The following is a 16,335-nucleotide window of genomic DNA, read 5'->3' as shown; positions in this document are numbered from 1 at the left end:
CTCCAGCTTTGTTCTTCAGTTAGTAGCATAATAATCTATCCTTCACTTGTTCACTTCCCAGCTGGTCTTCCTGGCAGCACAAGCTATGCAAGTTATTGTAAAGCAAGAAATCAGAGACTCCCATCTTTTCTACAACAAAGATGGATCTCTCTACTCAACACAAAACTTAGTCAAAATTTAGTTTTTTACTACAGTATTTCTTACATAGATCTGTTCATCAGAAGAAGCCAAAGTTGTCTGACGATTACAATGGTGTCTTGCCGTATAGGTTTCATGGTTGGTTTGTTTGATTTTCAGATGTAGTGGTTCAGTGGTGCACACAAGGAGATTTACTAGCTGTTGCAGGGATGGAAAAACAGAATCTTCTACCTGATCTTAGCAGTGGTCTATCCCTTAAAAGTGCCATCATCAAGTTCTATAATGTCCGTGGAGAACATATCTATACTCTGGAGACCCCAGTGCAGGTAGGAAAATGTCTGAAAAACTTTTAATAAATGAATGGGGGATATTTATCAAAACTGGTGTAAAGAAAAACTGGCTTAGTTGGCCATAGTAATCAAATGGAAAATTAAAGGTGGAATCTGATTGGTTGCCATTGGTAGCTAAGCCAGTTTTCCTTTAGACCAGTTTTTACGAATCTCTCCCAATGTGTATGTACTAGCTTAAAGTCTAGAAACTGAAGAGTAATCACAATAAACCTCAATATCTAACTCGCAATCGTACGGGCTTCTGAAAGCAGATATATTGAGAGAGATTTTTAAGGCTACTTTCACATTAGCATTCGGGGCTCCGCTTGTGAGTTCCGTTTAAAGGCTCTCACAAGCGGCCCTGAATGCATCCGTACTGCCCTAATGCATTCTGAGTGGATGCGGATCCGCTCAGAATGCATCAGTCTGGCAGCTTCTGTCCTCCGCTCAGCAGGCGGACACCTGGACAGTGTAAGTCAATAGGGGCAGATCCGTTCGAAGGTGACACAATATGGTGCATTTCAATGTAAAGTCTGGACGGATCCGTCTGAGCTACTTTCACACTTAGATTTTTTTCTAAAATATAATGCAGACGGATCCGTTCTGAACGGATCCCATCGTCTGCATTATATGAGCGGATCCGTCTGTGCAGACCCCAGACGGATCCGCTCTGAACGCAAGTGTGAAAGTAGCTTAACATGGTCCTCACAAGGAGTAAGCTAGTGTCAATCAGCGAGTTTCTATCTCTGACTTATAAGATAATGGCTTTGCAAGGTTAAAGTCTCAGAAAATGTAGAATCTCTCCAAACAACGGTGATAGACCACTGTGGGATATTGGTAATAACTGCAGTGCATTTTCAATCAAGATAAACTTTGTTGAATACCGTACTCGTATACAAAGAAACCTTTCTGATGCGACCATCCTAAAACTGCACTAAAAATGCTCTACTAGAGGAGGTTTTTTTCAGAGAATTTGGGCACTATGCACAGTATATGATGTAAATGAAAATGTGGGACCAGGAGCGGCGTCGGGAGCCAGGTATGTAGGTTCTTTGTGGATTGCCCAGCATATGGGGGAGCTTTTTATAGTCTCGGATAACCACGTTAAGTAATTTTAAAGTACTGTACAAAAACTTGTCTGCCAAACAAAACCAAAGCTTTTGCAATTCGCTTTGGATGAATCGTGTAAAAACAGTGCCCGGCAGCATTTTACTGTATTCATAGATTGAAAGCTCTTGTAAGCAGGGACCTCGTTCCTCTTGTTTTAATTGTTGACCTGTTTGCTGATATGTTATATATGACTCTGTACTTGAACCCAAATTGTAACGCGCCGTGGAATACGTTGGCACTATAAAAATAAAGATTATTATTATTATTAGTGGGGAACACCATATGAGAGGAAGAAGACTGAGGATCACATGACATGGGGAGGAAGAGGGGAGAGGCTGAAAGACAGCCTGTATCAGCAAATCCGGGGGGGCAGTAGGCAGGGAAACGCTTAGCTGAACTAGCAAAATTGGCATAGTGTGTTCAGCTTACACCCTGGAAGGACTGTGTGTGACTATGTCTGCCCAAAAAAAGGATTACAGGGTCACAAGCAGCTATTATAGTGTGGTAGGGATACTATAGGGACAGAATAGAAAGATTTAGTAGCTTGTGTAGATTTTAGGGAATTTGATCAGGGAAAGCTATGAGGGAGTGAGGGGCTGGTCAGCAATTCATCCTAGAAGTTCTACATTACAAAACTGTCTGCAACAAAAATAATTTTGTGATATTAAACGCGTAGCATTATAGAAAACATATTTTACAGCAATAACGCTATTTGTATCACCACCAGTAATATTAAATGCAGAAAGACATTTTTTTCCCCAAAAAATCTCAAGTTTCTACAGTTCATTATTTCTAGCACAGCACCCCAATAGCATTATGCTGCAAGCGCTGAGCACATTTTTTTTTTTTTTTTTTTTTTTGTGCATTACATTTGTCTGTATTATTAATCATGTTGCACTATAGCAAAAGCATATTTTAGCAATGATGTCATCTTTATACCCAGGGCTGCACCTAGCCTTTCTGCTGACTGAGGTTAAAATTGAAATGGCGCCCTCTAATGCCAAATTCTCAACCTACCCCTTTCATAATTTTGTTCAAAATGTGAGAACATTTCCAATGCCAGATCCTGTATCTAAATGAGCGTATTTTAACAATGAGAAGCGTTGACAATATGGAAAATGGTTAGCTGCTCCATGAACAGACACTCTATGGGGTAGATGAGGGGAAGGGGGGTAGTATGCAGGATCAGGAAAGTTAGGTAGGTATCTGGAAAACATTTAGAAAGCAGGGTAGACCCCAACAAGTTTGCAAGGTTGGCAGATGAGGGAGATGTTGGTTCAGGGATGGCACTGCTGCAGCAAGACACTTCCTCTGCCAGTCAGGGGAATGTCTGCTCCAGTAAGCAGGGCAGACCAGACAGCAGAAAGGCTAGGTGCAGCCCTGGATATAAAAATGGCATCATTGCCATAACATGCTTTTTCTATAATTCAACACGTTTAACAACACAGACGGCTATAATGCACTGGAAAAGAAATGTGCTCAGCATTTGTAGCATAATGCTATTGGGATTGTGTGCTAGCAATAATGAACTGTAGAAACTTTTTGAAGAAAAAAAAAAGCTGGTAGTTTGAGACTTGATCATTAGAGAAGATGGCGAGAAGGTTGGAGGAGTGTTTATACTAGGGAGAGGGTAATTACATTATTGAAGGAGAAGATAGTGCAGATTGTGTCCTGCGGTGAGGTAATGAAACTGTGGGTGAAATGGAGGGAGGGACCAGAACAGTTCATAAGGAAAGGTGTGGGGTAAAAAATATCCCAAAAACTCTTACACGGGGGAAAAAACTATAATAAAATACTGATACAGGTTTGCTATAAGCCACTTAATATAACAAAGTCCACAGAAAATCTACTACTAAGGGAAATAGATGAGGTGGAAAATCATAATGAGGTCACTATTTTGGAGAACTTCAGCTACCCAGATATAGGCTGGGAAACTGAAAATTGTAAATCCCATAAAGGAAACAGGTTCTTGACAACGACCAAAGACAATTACATTTCCCAACTTGTTCAGGATCTAACTGCAGTGGTGGGCAACCTGCGGCACTCCAGCTGTTGTGAAGCTACAGCTTCCAGCATGCATACTTGTGCTGCTCTTCTCTCTCAGAAATAAATGGAGCATGCTGGGAATTGGAGTTTCACAACAACTGGAGTGATTCAGGTTGCCCACCCTTAAACTAGAGGGACGAGCATATTCGACTTATTAAGTAATAGCCATGACAGAACAACAGATGTGCAGGTTGGGGGACGCATGGGAAATGGTGATAGTGGCTAGAGATGAGCGAATTTCCGCTTATGATATTCGTTCACACTTCGTTTGGTGGTAAAAGGTGAATTGTGTTATGGATTCCATTACCACGGACCATAACACAATTCTATGACGGAATGCCTTTAGAGGCATTCCTTTATTCATTCCGTCATAATTGAAGTCTATGGGCTGCAAAACTGATCCGTCCTGTTTACGTTATGCAGGGGAGTCCTCTTCTATTATGAAGGAATGAATAACAGAATGCCTCTAAAAGCATTCTGTTATGCATTCCCCAGTAGTAATAATTCACCTTTTGTTTCTTATGTAATAATTCACCGTACATGTGTCAATACAAAAATTTCCCTTGTAATGTGTGCCAGTACAAAAGTACCCACTTGTGTGCCAGTACATACATGCTTCCTTATAATTAAACACTACAACTTGGCCCACAAAAATCAAGCCCCCATATGGCTACCTAGATGGAAAAATAGCAAATTTATAGCTCTTAAAAGGCGATAATTAAAAAATGGAAAAAAAAAATCTTGGTCACTAGGACCCAAAACAGGTTGGTCACTAAGGGGTTAAATGATGACATGCACAATGTGTCCTATAACAGTGTCATTCATAGTTCCCCTATAACAATAGCATCCACAGTGTTGCCATAATAGTGAAATCTACTGTACCCCATAACCGTAAAGTGCACAGTGCCTCTATAAGTGACATTTACAGTGCCCACTTAACAGTGACCCATAGCGCCCCAACCCCTTAACATTGACCTCCACTGCAGGTCCACCCCTCAAAGGGTTTATCCAAGACAATAAAATGCCCGTCCCCGCCTGCCATTGGCTGCTTTCCCCGACACCGGATGTTTTCATCTGTGTGGACTGGTGATGTGGTCAGGTACCCTGGCAGGTCATCTAGCGCGCAGACCACGCTGATGTAAGCTGTTTCGAATGGTCTGATGTGACACTTGGGTGCCCTTTCACTTCCCTTAAATGTGCCTGGAATTGTGTGGCATTCATTATCCAACTCCACAGGGCATTGTTCACAATGAAGCGGATATCAGTGTGGGATGTGGACAAAGGACGTCCACTTCTACGCCTTTCTGTGACTCTTCCAGTCTCTCTGTATCTCTGTTGCAACCTGCTGATGACACACTGTGACACTAGGGCTGCAGTAAACGATTATTTTAGAAATTGAATATTCTATCGATTTCTTTTTTTACGATTAATAAAGTCATCTAATAAGAAAAAATGAATTAATAGACTGTTTTCCTTTTTAAAAGCTCATCAGACCCCTACCATCAGTCCCCAACACCCTTCATTCCCCCTATTGCGATCAGCCCAAATGCATCAGTTCCCCCTGGTGCTATCAACTCCACTATCCCCCAGTGCCATCAGCCTCCTCCCTGTGCATTCAGCTCTCCCCCCCCCCCCCTCCTGGTGCCTTCAGCTCTCCCCCACCCCCCTGGTGCCTTCAGCTCTCCCCCACCCCCCTGGTGCCTTCAGCTCTCCTCCACCCCCCTGGTGCCTTCAGCTCTCCCCCACCCCCCTGGTGCCAGCAGCTCTCCCCCTCCCCCCTATGGTGCCAGCAGCTCTCCCCCTCCCCCCTATGGTGCCAGCAGCTCTCCCCCTCCCCCCTATGGTGCCAGCAGCTCTCCCCCTCCCCCCTATGGTGCCAGCAGCTCTCCCCCTCCCCCCTATGGTGCCAGCAGCTCTCCCCCTCCCCCCTATGGTGCCAGCAGCTCTCCCCCTCCCCCCTATGGTGCCAGCAGCTCTCCCCCTCCCCCCTATGGTGCCAGCAGCTCTCCCCCTCCCCCCTATGGTGCCAACAGCTCTCCCCCTCCCTCCTATGGTGCCAACAGCTCTCCCCCTCCCCCCTATGGTGCCAGAAGCCCCCCCCCCATGGTGCCAGAAGCTCTCCCCCCCCCCATGGTGCCAGCAGCTCTCCCCTTCCCCCCTATGGTGCCAGCAGCTCTCCCCTTCCCCCCCCCCTATGGTGCCAGCAGCTCTCCCCTTCCCCCCCCCCTATGGTGCCAGCAGCTCTCCCCCTCCCCCCTATGGTGCCAGCAGCTGTCCCCCTCCCCCCTATGGTGCCAGCAGCTCCCCCCTCCCCCCTATGGTGCCAGCAGCTCCCCCCTCCCCCCCTATGGTGCCAGCAGCTCTCCCCCTCCCCCCTATGGTGCCAGCAGCTCTCCCCCCCCCTCCCCCCTATGGTGCCAGCAGCTCCCCCCCCTCCCCCCTATGGTGCCAGCAGCTCTCCCCCCTCCCCCCTATGGTGCCAGCAGCTCTCCCCCCTCCCCCCTATGGTGCCAGCAGCTCTCCCCCCTCCCCCCTATGGTGCCAGCAGCTCTCCCCCCCCCCATGGTGCCAGCAGCTCTCCCCCCCCCCCCCCCCCCCGTGCCAACAGCTCTCCCCCTTCCTGTCCCCCCGGTGCCAGCAGCCCTACCCCATGGTGCCAGCAGCTTCCCCCCCCCCTCCGGTGCCAGCATCTCTGCCGCTTTTCTCCCCCCCCCCCTATGCCAGCAGCTCCCCCCCCCTCCCCAGCAAACCTGCTGGAAAGGTGAATATTCAGAGCGCAGCGGGAGACCGCAGAGCAGGAGTAATGGCAAGCGCTTCACTCCCACTGCATGGTCACATGATGCAAACAAATCGCATTGAGGATTTTTTTTGTGTCTAATTACTCGATTTAGTCGAGTATTCGTTGCAGCCCTATGTGACACTCTAAGCTCAGTGGCCACTTACGCCTGAGAACATCCTGCTTGAAGCATCACAATGGCGACGTCCTGTTGATCAATTGTTTGGTGTCATCTTTGTCTCATAATGTCAAAATGTGAACAGCACAATGAGGATGACTGTTTAAATGCCAATTCTAATTTAACCATCTCCTGACCGCCTAACGCAGGGATGCATTCTGCGGGCGGCCGGGTTATTCTTCCTTGACGTATCGGCGCGTCATCTCGCGAGTGGGGAGATTTCGCGTGAACGAGCGTGCGCATTCACAGTAACGCTGAGCTCAGAAGTTGATTTACAGCCTGCCAGCAGCGATCAACAGCAATTGCGGACAAGAATAGGACATGTTCTTTAGGCTCTACAAAAAACGCAGTGTTCGCCTGATCAGGGCTGATCTTGTGCGCACACTTGCGTTCAGTCCGCCCCACCGCAGTGACAGAATTATTTATTTTCCCCTCCCCTCCATGACGGCACCTTACTTGGAGATTATCTTCCTCCAGCCAGGCAGGGACAGGAAGGTTCAAAGGGGCCCGCCTCCTCACTTATCTTCAGTGTCTTCCTGTCCCTGCCAGGCGGAAGATAGGTCTACGTTCGTGCTCCGATCGGTAGCCATCGGATGGAGGGTGCATTGCGCCAGCCACGGTCTTACCTTGGGCAAGTAAGTCCGTTCCTTCGGATGCCTGCCGCTGTCCTTATTTCAAAACTCGCGTGCGCCAGTTCGTAGTGGCAGGCCGCAGCAACCGGGGACACAGGGAGTTCTTCCGGTTTCTCCGCTGCCCGCTGCCCGAGATTCTCGGCTCCGGCGGGTGACGTCATCTGGGGGCCTAATTATGGTAGCCAGAGAGTTGCTGGCCCGGATGACGTCGGAGGTCCTGGGGAGACTTCCGGCCGCACGTAGTTTTTAAAAACTGCCACCCTGGTCAAGTCGGATGTCGGCCTCTGACCAGAGAGTTTGCAAGCTTCCTGCAGCCTCAGACATCCGCACAGATCAATCAGGAGGAAGCTAAGTTACTAAGTCTTTTCCCTCTCCTCTCTTTTTTTTTTTTGTATGGTAAAGTGACAAAGATGGTTCTGTAAGGCCTAAAATATCGCCAAAATCTAAAATTCCTAGATGTCGCATATGTTCGGCCAAACTCCCCGATAATTATGCTAAAAAACTTTGTGGAAAATGCATTTATAGCATTGTTGGGGTAGAAGCCCCGTCCCTGAAACAGGAATTGCAGTGCCTGATTAAGCAGGAAATAAAAACGGCTTTTTCAGATTTTTCTGCAGCTGCTAACGTTCCATCAACGTCCAAACAGGGGCCCAGGAAAAAATCCCCCTTAAAAACCTTGTCATCTTCCTCTGATGTCTCTTCAGATAGCGACGAGGATAGTAATAATTCCGACTCTGATGGAGACTTTAAAAATTATCTATTTTCATCTGACGATATAAAGGATTTGTTAAAAGCGGTCAGGGATACCATGGAAATTAAGGAAGAAAAAGTTCATAGGTCCGCCCAGGATAGAATGTTTTCAGTATTAGAACCCAAGAAGGAAAGGGTATTTCCGGTACACAAAAATCTGCAGTCTCTTATCTTGAGGGAGTGGAAAAATCCTGACAGGAAGGTTTTTCTACCCCGAACAATTAGGAAAAGGCTTCCTTTTGACGAGGAAGAATTGTCCCCGTTCTTGAGTTGTCCTAAAATCGATGTTTCACTCTCCAAACTAGCTAAAGGTTCTTCTTTACCATTCGAAGATACAGGATCATTGCGTGACCCTATGGACAAAAAAGTGGATGCTAACCTTAAAAGAACCTGGGATGCGGTCGCGGCTTTGTTTAAACCGAATATCGCGGCCACGTCAGTTGCTAGATCCTTAAAAAATTGGTTGGAACAACTAGATATACTATTGAAATCCAATACCCCATACGAGAACTTTGCAGACTCCTTCCCTCTCTTATTAAAAGCAGTGGATTTTTTGTCAGACACAACAGCGGATTCTGTCAGGCTGGCCGCAAGAGCTACGGCTCTAGCCAATAACTGTAGAAGGGCACTTTGGCTAAAAACCTGGTCCGGGGACACAGGTTCCAAAGCAAAACTATGTAACATTCCGTTTTATGGTAAACTTCTCTTTGGGCAGGACTTAGATAAAATTCTAGAGATAGCTTCTGATTCCAAAAAGAACTTCCCAGAGGATAAAAAGGAGAGGAAAGCTCCCTTTTTTCGTCCCCCAAAAAAGGCTAGTTTTCAAAATAAAAGGAGTAAAACGGAGAACTGGAGATCGGGAAGACAGAAAGGGAAGGGCTTTTTGTTCTCTCCCCGTTCCGAAGATTCTTCCAAAAAATGATGCCAGAGCCCCAGTGGGGGGAAGACTGGGAAAATTTGTGGATTGCTGGGAAAAATACTCATGCAGCCACTGGTTACAAAATACCCTCCACAAGGGGTACAGTATTCCCTTTGTCAAGAGTCCCCCCTCTCTATTTATTCAGACTCCAGTTCAGAGCTCGGAACATCTCCAGCTTTGCATGGAGCAAGAAATCGAACTGCTAGTTCAGATGAACGTCTTAGGCTACTTTCACACTAGCGTTCGGGCGGATCCGTTCTGAACGGATCCGTCTGCATTATTTTTAGCATAGAACAGCTAAGTGTGAAAATAGCCTAGTACGGATCCGTCCAGACTTTCAATGTAAAGTCAATGGGGGACGGATCCGCTTGAAGATTGAGCCATATTGTGGCATCTTCAAACGGATCCGTCCCCATTGACTTACATTGAAAGTCTGGACGGATCCGCACGGATCCGCACGCCTCCGCACGGCCAGGCGGACACCCGAACGCTGCAAGCAGCGTTCAGCTGTCCGCCTGTCCGTGCGGAGGCGAGCGGAGCGGAGGCTGAACGCCGCCAGACTGATGCAGTCTGAGCGGATCCGCCTCCATTCAGACTGCATCAGGGCTGGACGGCTGCGTTCGGGTCCGCTCGTGAGCCCCTTCAAACGGAGCTCACGAGCGGAAACCCGAACGCTAGTGTGAAAGTAGCCTTAGTTCCGGTACCTACGGATCAAGTTGGTCTGGGCTGTTATTCCAGGGTGTTCTTGGTAAAAAAAACAAACGGGAAAATGCGTCTCATTATAAATATGAAAGCCCTGAACAGGTCCATAAAGTACGAGAATTTCAGGATGGAATCTATAAGAACCACGGTCAAAGTTCTACAAGAAGGGGCGTTTCTAGCATCCATAGATTTAAAAGATTTTCACGTACCCATTCACCCAGGGTCTCAACCATTCTTGAGAATAGCGGTTTGGGTCCAAGGGCATCTAAAACATTTCCAGTTTCCAGCTCTACCCTTTGGGATAACGACTGCCCCCAGGCTTTTTACAAAAATTATGCTAGAGGCAATTACCCCTCTGAGGAGGGAAAAAAATAATGATAGTTCCATACCTGGACGACCTCTTGATAGTAGGGGACTCCCAGAAAGACCTAGAGTCCAATCTATCCAAAACGATAGACAGACTGGAGGAACTGGGTTGGATTTTAAGTTCCCACGCAAAAAATAGTTTTTCTGGGAATTCTTATAGACTCAGTGAGACAAAAATGCTTTTTACCAGCAGAAAAGATCACGAAAATCCAATCCCAAGTAAAACAGTTCAGGCAACAAAGATCCCACACCATAAGACAAACGATGGCCTTGATAGGATCCTTTACAGCTTGTATCCTGGCAGTGAAGTGGGCGCAAATACATTCCCGTCCGCTTGAGACGCTTATGTTAAAAATATGGAACCGGAAACAAGATTCCCTGGACAGTCTTATAATAATTCCGGATCACATTCGGTCCTCACTAAAATGGTGGGAATCAAATTTAAATTTACAGAGGGGAGTTCCATGGATAGTGAGAGATCAGGTGATCCTCACCACGGATGCCAGCCTATGGGGCTGGGGGGCACATCTCCAAACAGTGTCAGTCCAAGGGGAGTGGTCACAATCCCAGAAGAGGTACTCATCAAATCACTGGGAACTTCTGGGGGTGTGGAAGGCTCTGAGTCACTTCTCAGAGGAGTTAAAAAGGTCCAACATACAGATAAGATCCGACAACAAGACGGTGGTAGCATATATAAACCACCAGGGAGGAACAAAAAGCAAACAACTACAAGCCCTAGCCAACAAGATTTTCTTGTGGGCAGAGGAGAATCTCTCCCTATCAGCGGTCTTTCTAAAAGGGACGCAAAACATCCAAGCGGATTTCCTCAGCCGCAGGAAATTAGATCCAGGGGAGTGGAGTTTAAAAGAGGAAATTTTCCAGGCCTTAACACAAAGGTGGGGTCTTCCCCAAATAGACCTTTTTGCAAACAAAATAAATGCAAAATTACCAACTTATTTTTCCCTGGATCCATGGGATCCGAGAAGTGCAGGAACAGATGCGCTAGCTCTTCCTTGGAATTTCCAACTGGCATACTGTTTCCCACCTCTGCCTCTGATTCCAAGGGTTCTCAGGAAAATAAAAGAAGAAAGGGCCGAGGAGATCCTGGTTTCCTCTCCTGGCAAAGATGTCCAGGGAAGATCCATGGATTCTACCCTGGTCGGAAGACCTCCTCTGTCAAGGGCCAGTCTTCCACCCAAAGACGCAAAGTCTGCACACCTCTGCTTGGATCCTGAAAGGGCAGTCTTAAAATCTAAGGGTTTATCGGACAGAGTAATAAATACCATGCTAGCCAGCAAAAAAGAAGTCACTAATAAAATTTACAGCAAAATCTGGAATAGATATGTTTCCTGGTGTTCAGAAAATACTTCTAACTCTGGGGGGAGTATTCTGTCTATTCTAGATTTTCTTCAAGAAGGTTTTAATAAAGGGTTAAAACCTAGCACTCTTAGAGTTCAAATTTCAGCATTAAGTGCCTATTTAGAAAATAGCTCTTAATCCGTGGATCATTCGCTTCATGAAGGGAACCGTCAGACTCAGACCCCGGAATAGACCTCTGGTCGCTCCGTGGGATTTAAGCTCTGTCCTCTCTCCGGTCTCACTAAAACCCCCTTTGAGCCATTAGAGTCAGCAAATATCAGATATCTGACCCTTAAAACAGTATTTCTAGTGGCCATTACTTCTGCACGTAGGGTTAATGAGATACAGGCCTTCTCGGTTAAAAAACCCTTCATGACGATCAGGGACGACAGAATAATTCTAAAGTTCGACAATTCCTTCCTTCCTAAGGTAGTCTCGGAGTTCCATAGAATGGAGGAGGTGGTCCTCCCTTCATTCTGTGAAAATCCCAGATCTAAAAAAGAAGATGATTTTCACTCCTTGGATGTCAGAAGGTGTGTTCTGAAGTATATATCAGAAACTAAAGACTGGAGAAAATCTAATAACCTATTTGTCTAATTCTTAGGGGGTAGGAAAGGGTTAAAAGCGTCCAAACCTTCTATTACACGCTGGTTAAAATCGGCCATCTCAGAAGCCTACATAGCAATAGGAGACCGACCCCCGGTAAATATCAAGGCTCATTCAACAAGGGCAGTATCGACTTCATGGGCAGAGGAAGCATCCGCTTCCTTGGATCAGATCTGTAGGGCAGCAACCTGGTCGAATCCCCATACCTTTGTAAAACACTATAGGATAGATATTGATTCTAAAAGAGACCTATCCTACGGTAGGAAAGTTTTATAAGCAGTTGTCCCTCCCTAATTGACTAATCTGTTAGTTCTCCAAGTAAGGTGCCGTCATGGAGGGGAGGGGAAAAGTTGAATTAGTCTTACCGGTAATTCCTTTTTCGCGAATCCTCCATGACGGCACCGCTTATATTCTCCCCCCCCCCCCCAAAAAAAAAAAAAAAAAGACTAGTTATAAAATTAATTAATTAGTCCAGAGTTATATGTTTGAGGTTTAATATGTATAACAGAGAATAGATAAGTAACTGGTGAAGGTCACGAATGGGTGTGTAAGTTTAGGGCCTGTCAAGTCCAGAAGACACTGAAGATAAGTGAGGAACCTTCCTGTCCCTGCCTGGCTGGAGGAGGATAATCTCCAAGTAAGGTGCCGTCATGGAGGATTCGCGAAAAAGGAATTACCGGTAAGACTAATTCAACTTTTTTTCTGATCACTGCAAAAACACTGTAAAATCGCTGCGGTGCTATAAAGATTACTTTTGAGGGGCATGGTGAGTTCATAGAAGATTTTTTTGGGGGGGCACAAGTTAGCGGAAATTGATATATATTTTTTGTTTGTTTTTGTTTTTTTCTTACAAAGTCTCATATTCCACTAACTTGTGACAAAAAATAAAATCTTACATGAACTCACCATACCCCTCACAGAATCCAAATGCGTAAAAATGCCCTGTGAAATCCTAAAGGTACTCATTGGAATTTGGGCCCCTTTGCGCATCATGGCTGCAAAAAAGTGTCACACATGTAGTATCGCCGTACTCAGGAGAAGTAGGGCAATGTGGTTTGGGGTGTATTTTCACATATACCCATGCTGGGTGAGAGAAATATCATTTATCAGTTGTCATTTACAGATATATTTCTCACACAAAGTATGGGTATATGTAGAAATACACCCCAAAACACATTGCCCTACTTCTTCTGAGTACGGTGTTACCACATGTTTGACACTCTTTCTGCAGCCTAGGTGCGGAAAGGGGCCCAAATTCCAATGAGTACCTTTTAGGAGGGCATTTTTAGACATTTGGATTCCAGACTTCTTCTCATGCTTTAGGGCCCCTAAAATGCCAGGGCAGCATAAATACCCCACATGTGACCCCATTTTGTAAAGAAGACACCCCAAGGTATTCAGTGAGGGGTATGGTGAGTTCATGTAAAATTTTATTTTTTTGTCACAAGTTAGTGGAATATGAGACTTTGTAAGAAAAAATTAATAAAAATCAAATAAAAATCATTTTCCGCTAACTTGTGCCCAAAAAAGACTTCTATGAACTCGCCACACCCCTTACAGAATACCTTGGGGTGTCTTCTTTCCAAAATTGGGTCACTTGTGGGGTATTTATACTGCCCTGGCATTTTTGGGGCCCTAAAGCGTGAGAAGTATTTTGGAATCCAAATGCCTAAAAATGCCCTCCTAAAAGGTACTCATTGGAATTTGGGCCCCTTTGCGCACCTAGGCTGCAAAAAAGTGTCACACATGTGGTATCGCCGTACTCAGGAGAAGTAGGGCAATGTGGTTTGGGGTGTATTTTTGTATAAAAAAAATGGGAAAAGTTGTCTTTTACAGAGATATATTTATCTCACCCAGCATGGGTATATGTAAAAATACACCCCAAAACACATTGCCCTACTTTTCCTGAGTACGGCGATACCACATGTGTGACACTTTTTTGCCGCCTAGGTGCGCAAAGGGGCCCAAATTCCAATGAGTACTTTTAGGATTTCACAGGGCATTTTTACGCATTTGGATTCCAAACTACTTCTAACGCTTTAGGGCCCCTAAAATGCAAGGGCAGTACAAATACCCCTCATGTGACCCCATTTTGGAAAGAAGACACCCCAAGGTATTCCGTGAGAGTTATGGTGAGTTCATGTAAAATTTTATTATTTGTCACAAGTTAGTGGAATATGAGACTTTGTAAGAAAAAAAATCATTTTCCGCTAACTTGTGACAAAAAATAAAAACTTCCATGAACTCACTATGCCCATCAGCGAATACCTTAGGGTGTCTACTTTCCAAAATGGGGTCATTTGTGGGGTATTTCTACTGTCTGGGCATTGTAGAACCTCAGGAAACATGACAGGTGCTCAGAAAGTCAAAGTGCGTAAATACATTTTTTTGCACCATAGTTTGTAAACGCTATAACTTTTACCCAAACTAATAAATATACACTTATTGCATTTTTTTTTTTTTATCAAAGACATGTAGAATAATACATTTAGAGAAACATTTATATAGAAATGTAGTTTTATTTGAAAAATTTTACAACAGAAAGTGAAAAATTACATTTTTTTGCTAAAATTTTGATATAAAAAAAAAAGTAAAAAAATGTCAGCAGCAATGAAATGAAAGCTCTATTAGTGATAACAAAAGGAGGTAAAATTAATTTGGGTGGTAAGTTGTATGACCGAGCAAAAACCGTGAAAGTAGTGCTGGATTGTAAAAAGCGGTCTGGTCATTAAGGGGGTTTAAGCTGGGGGGGCTGAGGTGGTTAAGCAAGAAATGTATTGGGCGATTCATGGATCAAGTACCTGTTGTGAGTTTTGCCCTTAAAGGGGTATTCTCATTTGATTAATCATTTTTGATTAAAACATTTATCCCCCATTCTTATAAATCAAAATTTCGAAATCCATGGTTTATCTTCGTGGCCCATGGATACGGCCACGTTCAATGCGCGGCCGGTCTCTCACTCACAATGTGAGCGCGCACGCCGCCGGCTGGCCGCGCATGCGCGGATCCATATTCTTTTGAGCTGCATCTAAGAGAGCCGCGCATGTGCGGTTCCAACGCAGCACAAAAGAACATGGTTCTGTGCGGCCGCCTGAGATGATTCCGGACAGCGTTGGAGAGGAGACAACTTCATAAGCGGTGGGTAAGTATTATTTTTACATGCACCACCAATTCCATCAACGATTGGAGGCTATTTGAGGCACTTGGGGGGCTATTTGAATGGGGGCTTATGGAGGCACTTGGGGGGCTATTGGGGGGCCTATGGAGGCACTTGAGTCGCTACTTGGGGGCTTATGGAGGCACTTGAGGAGATATTTGGGGGCTTATAGAGGCACTTGAGGGGCTATTTGGGGGGTTATGGAGGCACTTGGGGGGCTATTTGGGGGCTTGTGGAGGCACTTGGGGGGCTATTTGGCGGCTTATGGAGGCACTTGGGGGGCTATTTGAATGGGGGCATATGGAGGCACCTGTTGGGGCTATTTGAATGGGGGCATATGAAGGCACCTGGGGGGCTATTTGAATGGGGGCTTATGGAGGCACGTGGGGGGCTATTTGAATGGGGGCATATGGAGGCACTGGTGGGCTGTTTGAGGCATATGTGGGCTGATGGATGTAGCAGAGCTGAATATGCTGCTGCTCAGCCATAGTTCTAGTAGGGAAGGGAATAGACAGATGTAGCAGAGCTGTATGTGTCGGGTCAGCATCAATGCTGGTGGAAGAGAGAAAATGATGTAGCAGGGCTGTATATGTTGCAGGTCAGCATCAATGATGGTGGAAGAGGAAAACTAATGTAGCAGATCTGTATATGTGGCGGGTCAGTATCAATGTTGGTGGTAGAGAGAAACAGATGTAGCAGAGCTGTATCTGAGTCTTTTCATACACAGTGCTAGTGGGAGAGTAGAATAAAGATGTAGCAGGGTTGTATAGGAAGCCATTCAGCCAAAGTGATGATAGGGGACAGGAGAAGACACATGTAGCTGAGCTGTATATGCATCTATAAAGATACATAGTGTGAGGTTTATACACAACTGGAGTACAGCTGTAATGGAAACAAATCTGCATCAGTGCTGGTGAGTGGGGGTTGGTCAAGCTTTTGAGCTAATGTATATGGAAAAACTAATATGGAATTATAGATTTTGATGCACAGAATGGGTTTGTAAAAGATCAGAGATTTTGTGTGTAAAACTGCAGAACAGCCAGGTGTTACTGTACACTGAGCTCACTTATCACAGTTCTCTGATGATACCCCAGCACACACACACAAATGCAGGCTGCCAGACTGATGAGTCATACTATCCACATGAACTAGCACGTAAGAACTCAGCTCTGTGTGATGTCATAAGGAGGTGTGGCCGGCCTTCCCTCTAGCTGCCTAAGCCCGCCCAGCCTTAGCAGCAGAAAACCAGGAAGTGAACAGCTAGCTG

The 16,335-nt window shown here is 45.5% G+C and overlaps 1 protein-coding gene across 3 annotated transcripts in view; it reads left to right on the top strand.

Annotated features, from left to right (window-relative positions):
* TULP4 (TUB like protein 4) overlaps nucleotides 1-16,335 on the top strand; it is a 379,716-nt gene that overhangs the window by 284,328 nt on the left and 79,053 nt on the right. For all 3 annotated transcript variants that reach the window (XM_044288804.1, XM_044288805.1, XM_044288806.1), the window contains one exon: nucleotides 298-464. In XM_044288804.1, the coding sequence (XP_044144739.1) occupies nucleotides 298-464 (167 nt within the window). The remainder of the gene's footprint in view (nucleotides 1-297; nucleotides 465-16,335) is intronic.

Source organism: Bufo gargarizans, chromosome 4, assembly GCF_014858855.1.
Source record: "Bufo gargarizans isolate SCDJY-AF-19 chromosome 4, ASM1485885v1, whole genome shotgun sequence".
NCBI classification, from domain to species: domain Eukaryota; kingdom Metazoa; phylum Chordata; class Amphibia; order Anura; family Bufonidae; genus Bufo; species Bufo gargarizans.
Note: the sequence above shows the minus strand (reverse complement) of the source record. Positions and strands in the feature narration are given on the sequence as shown.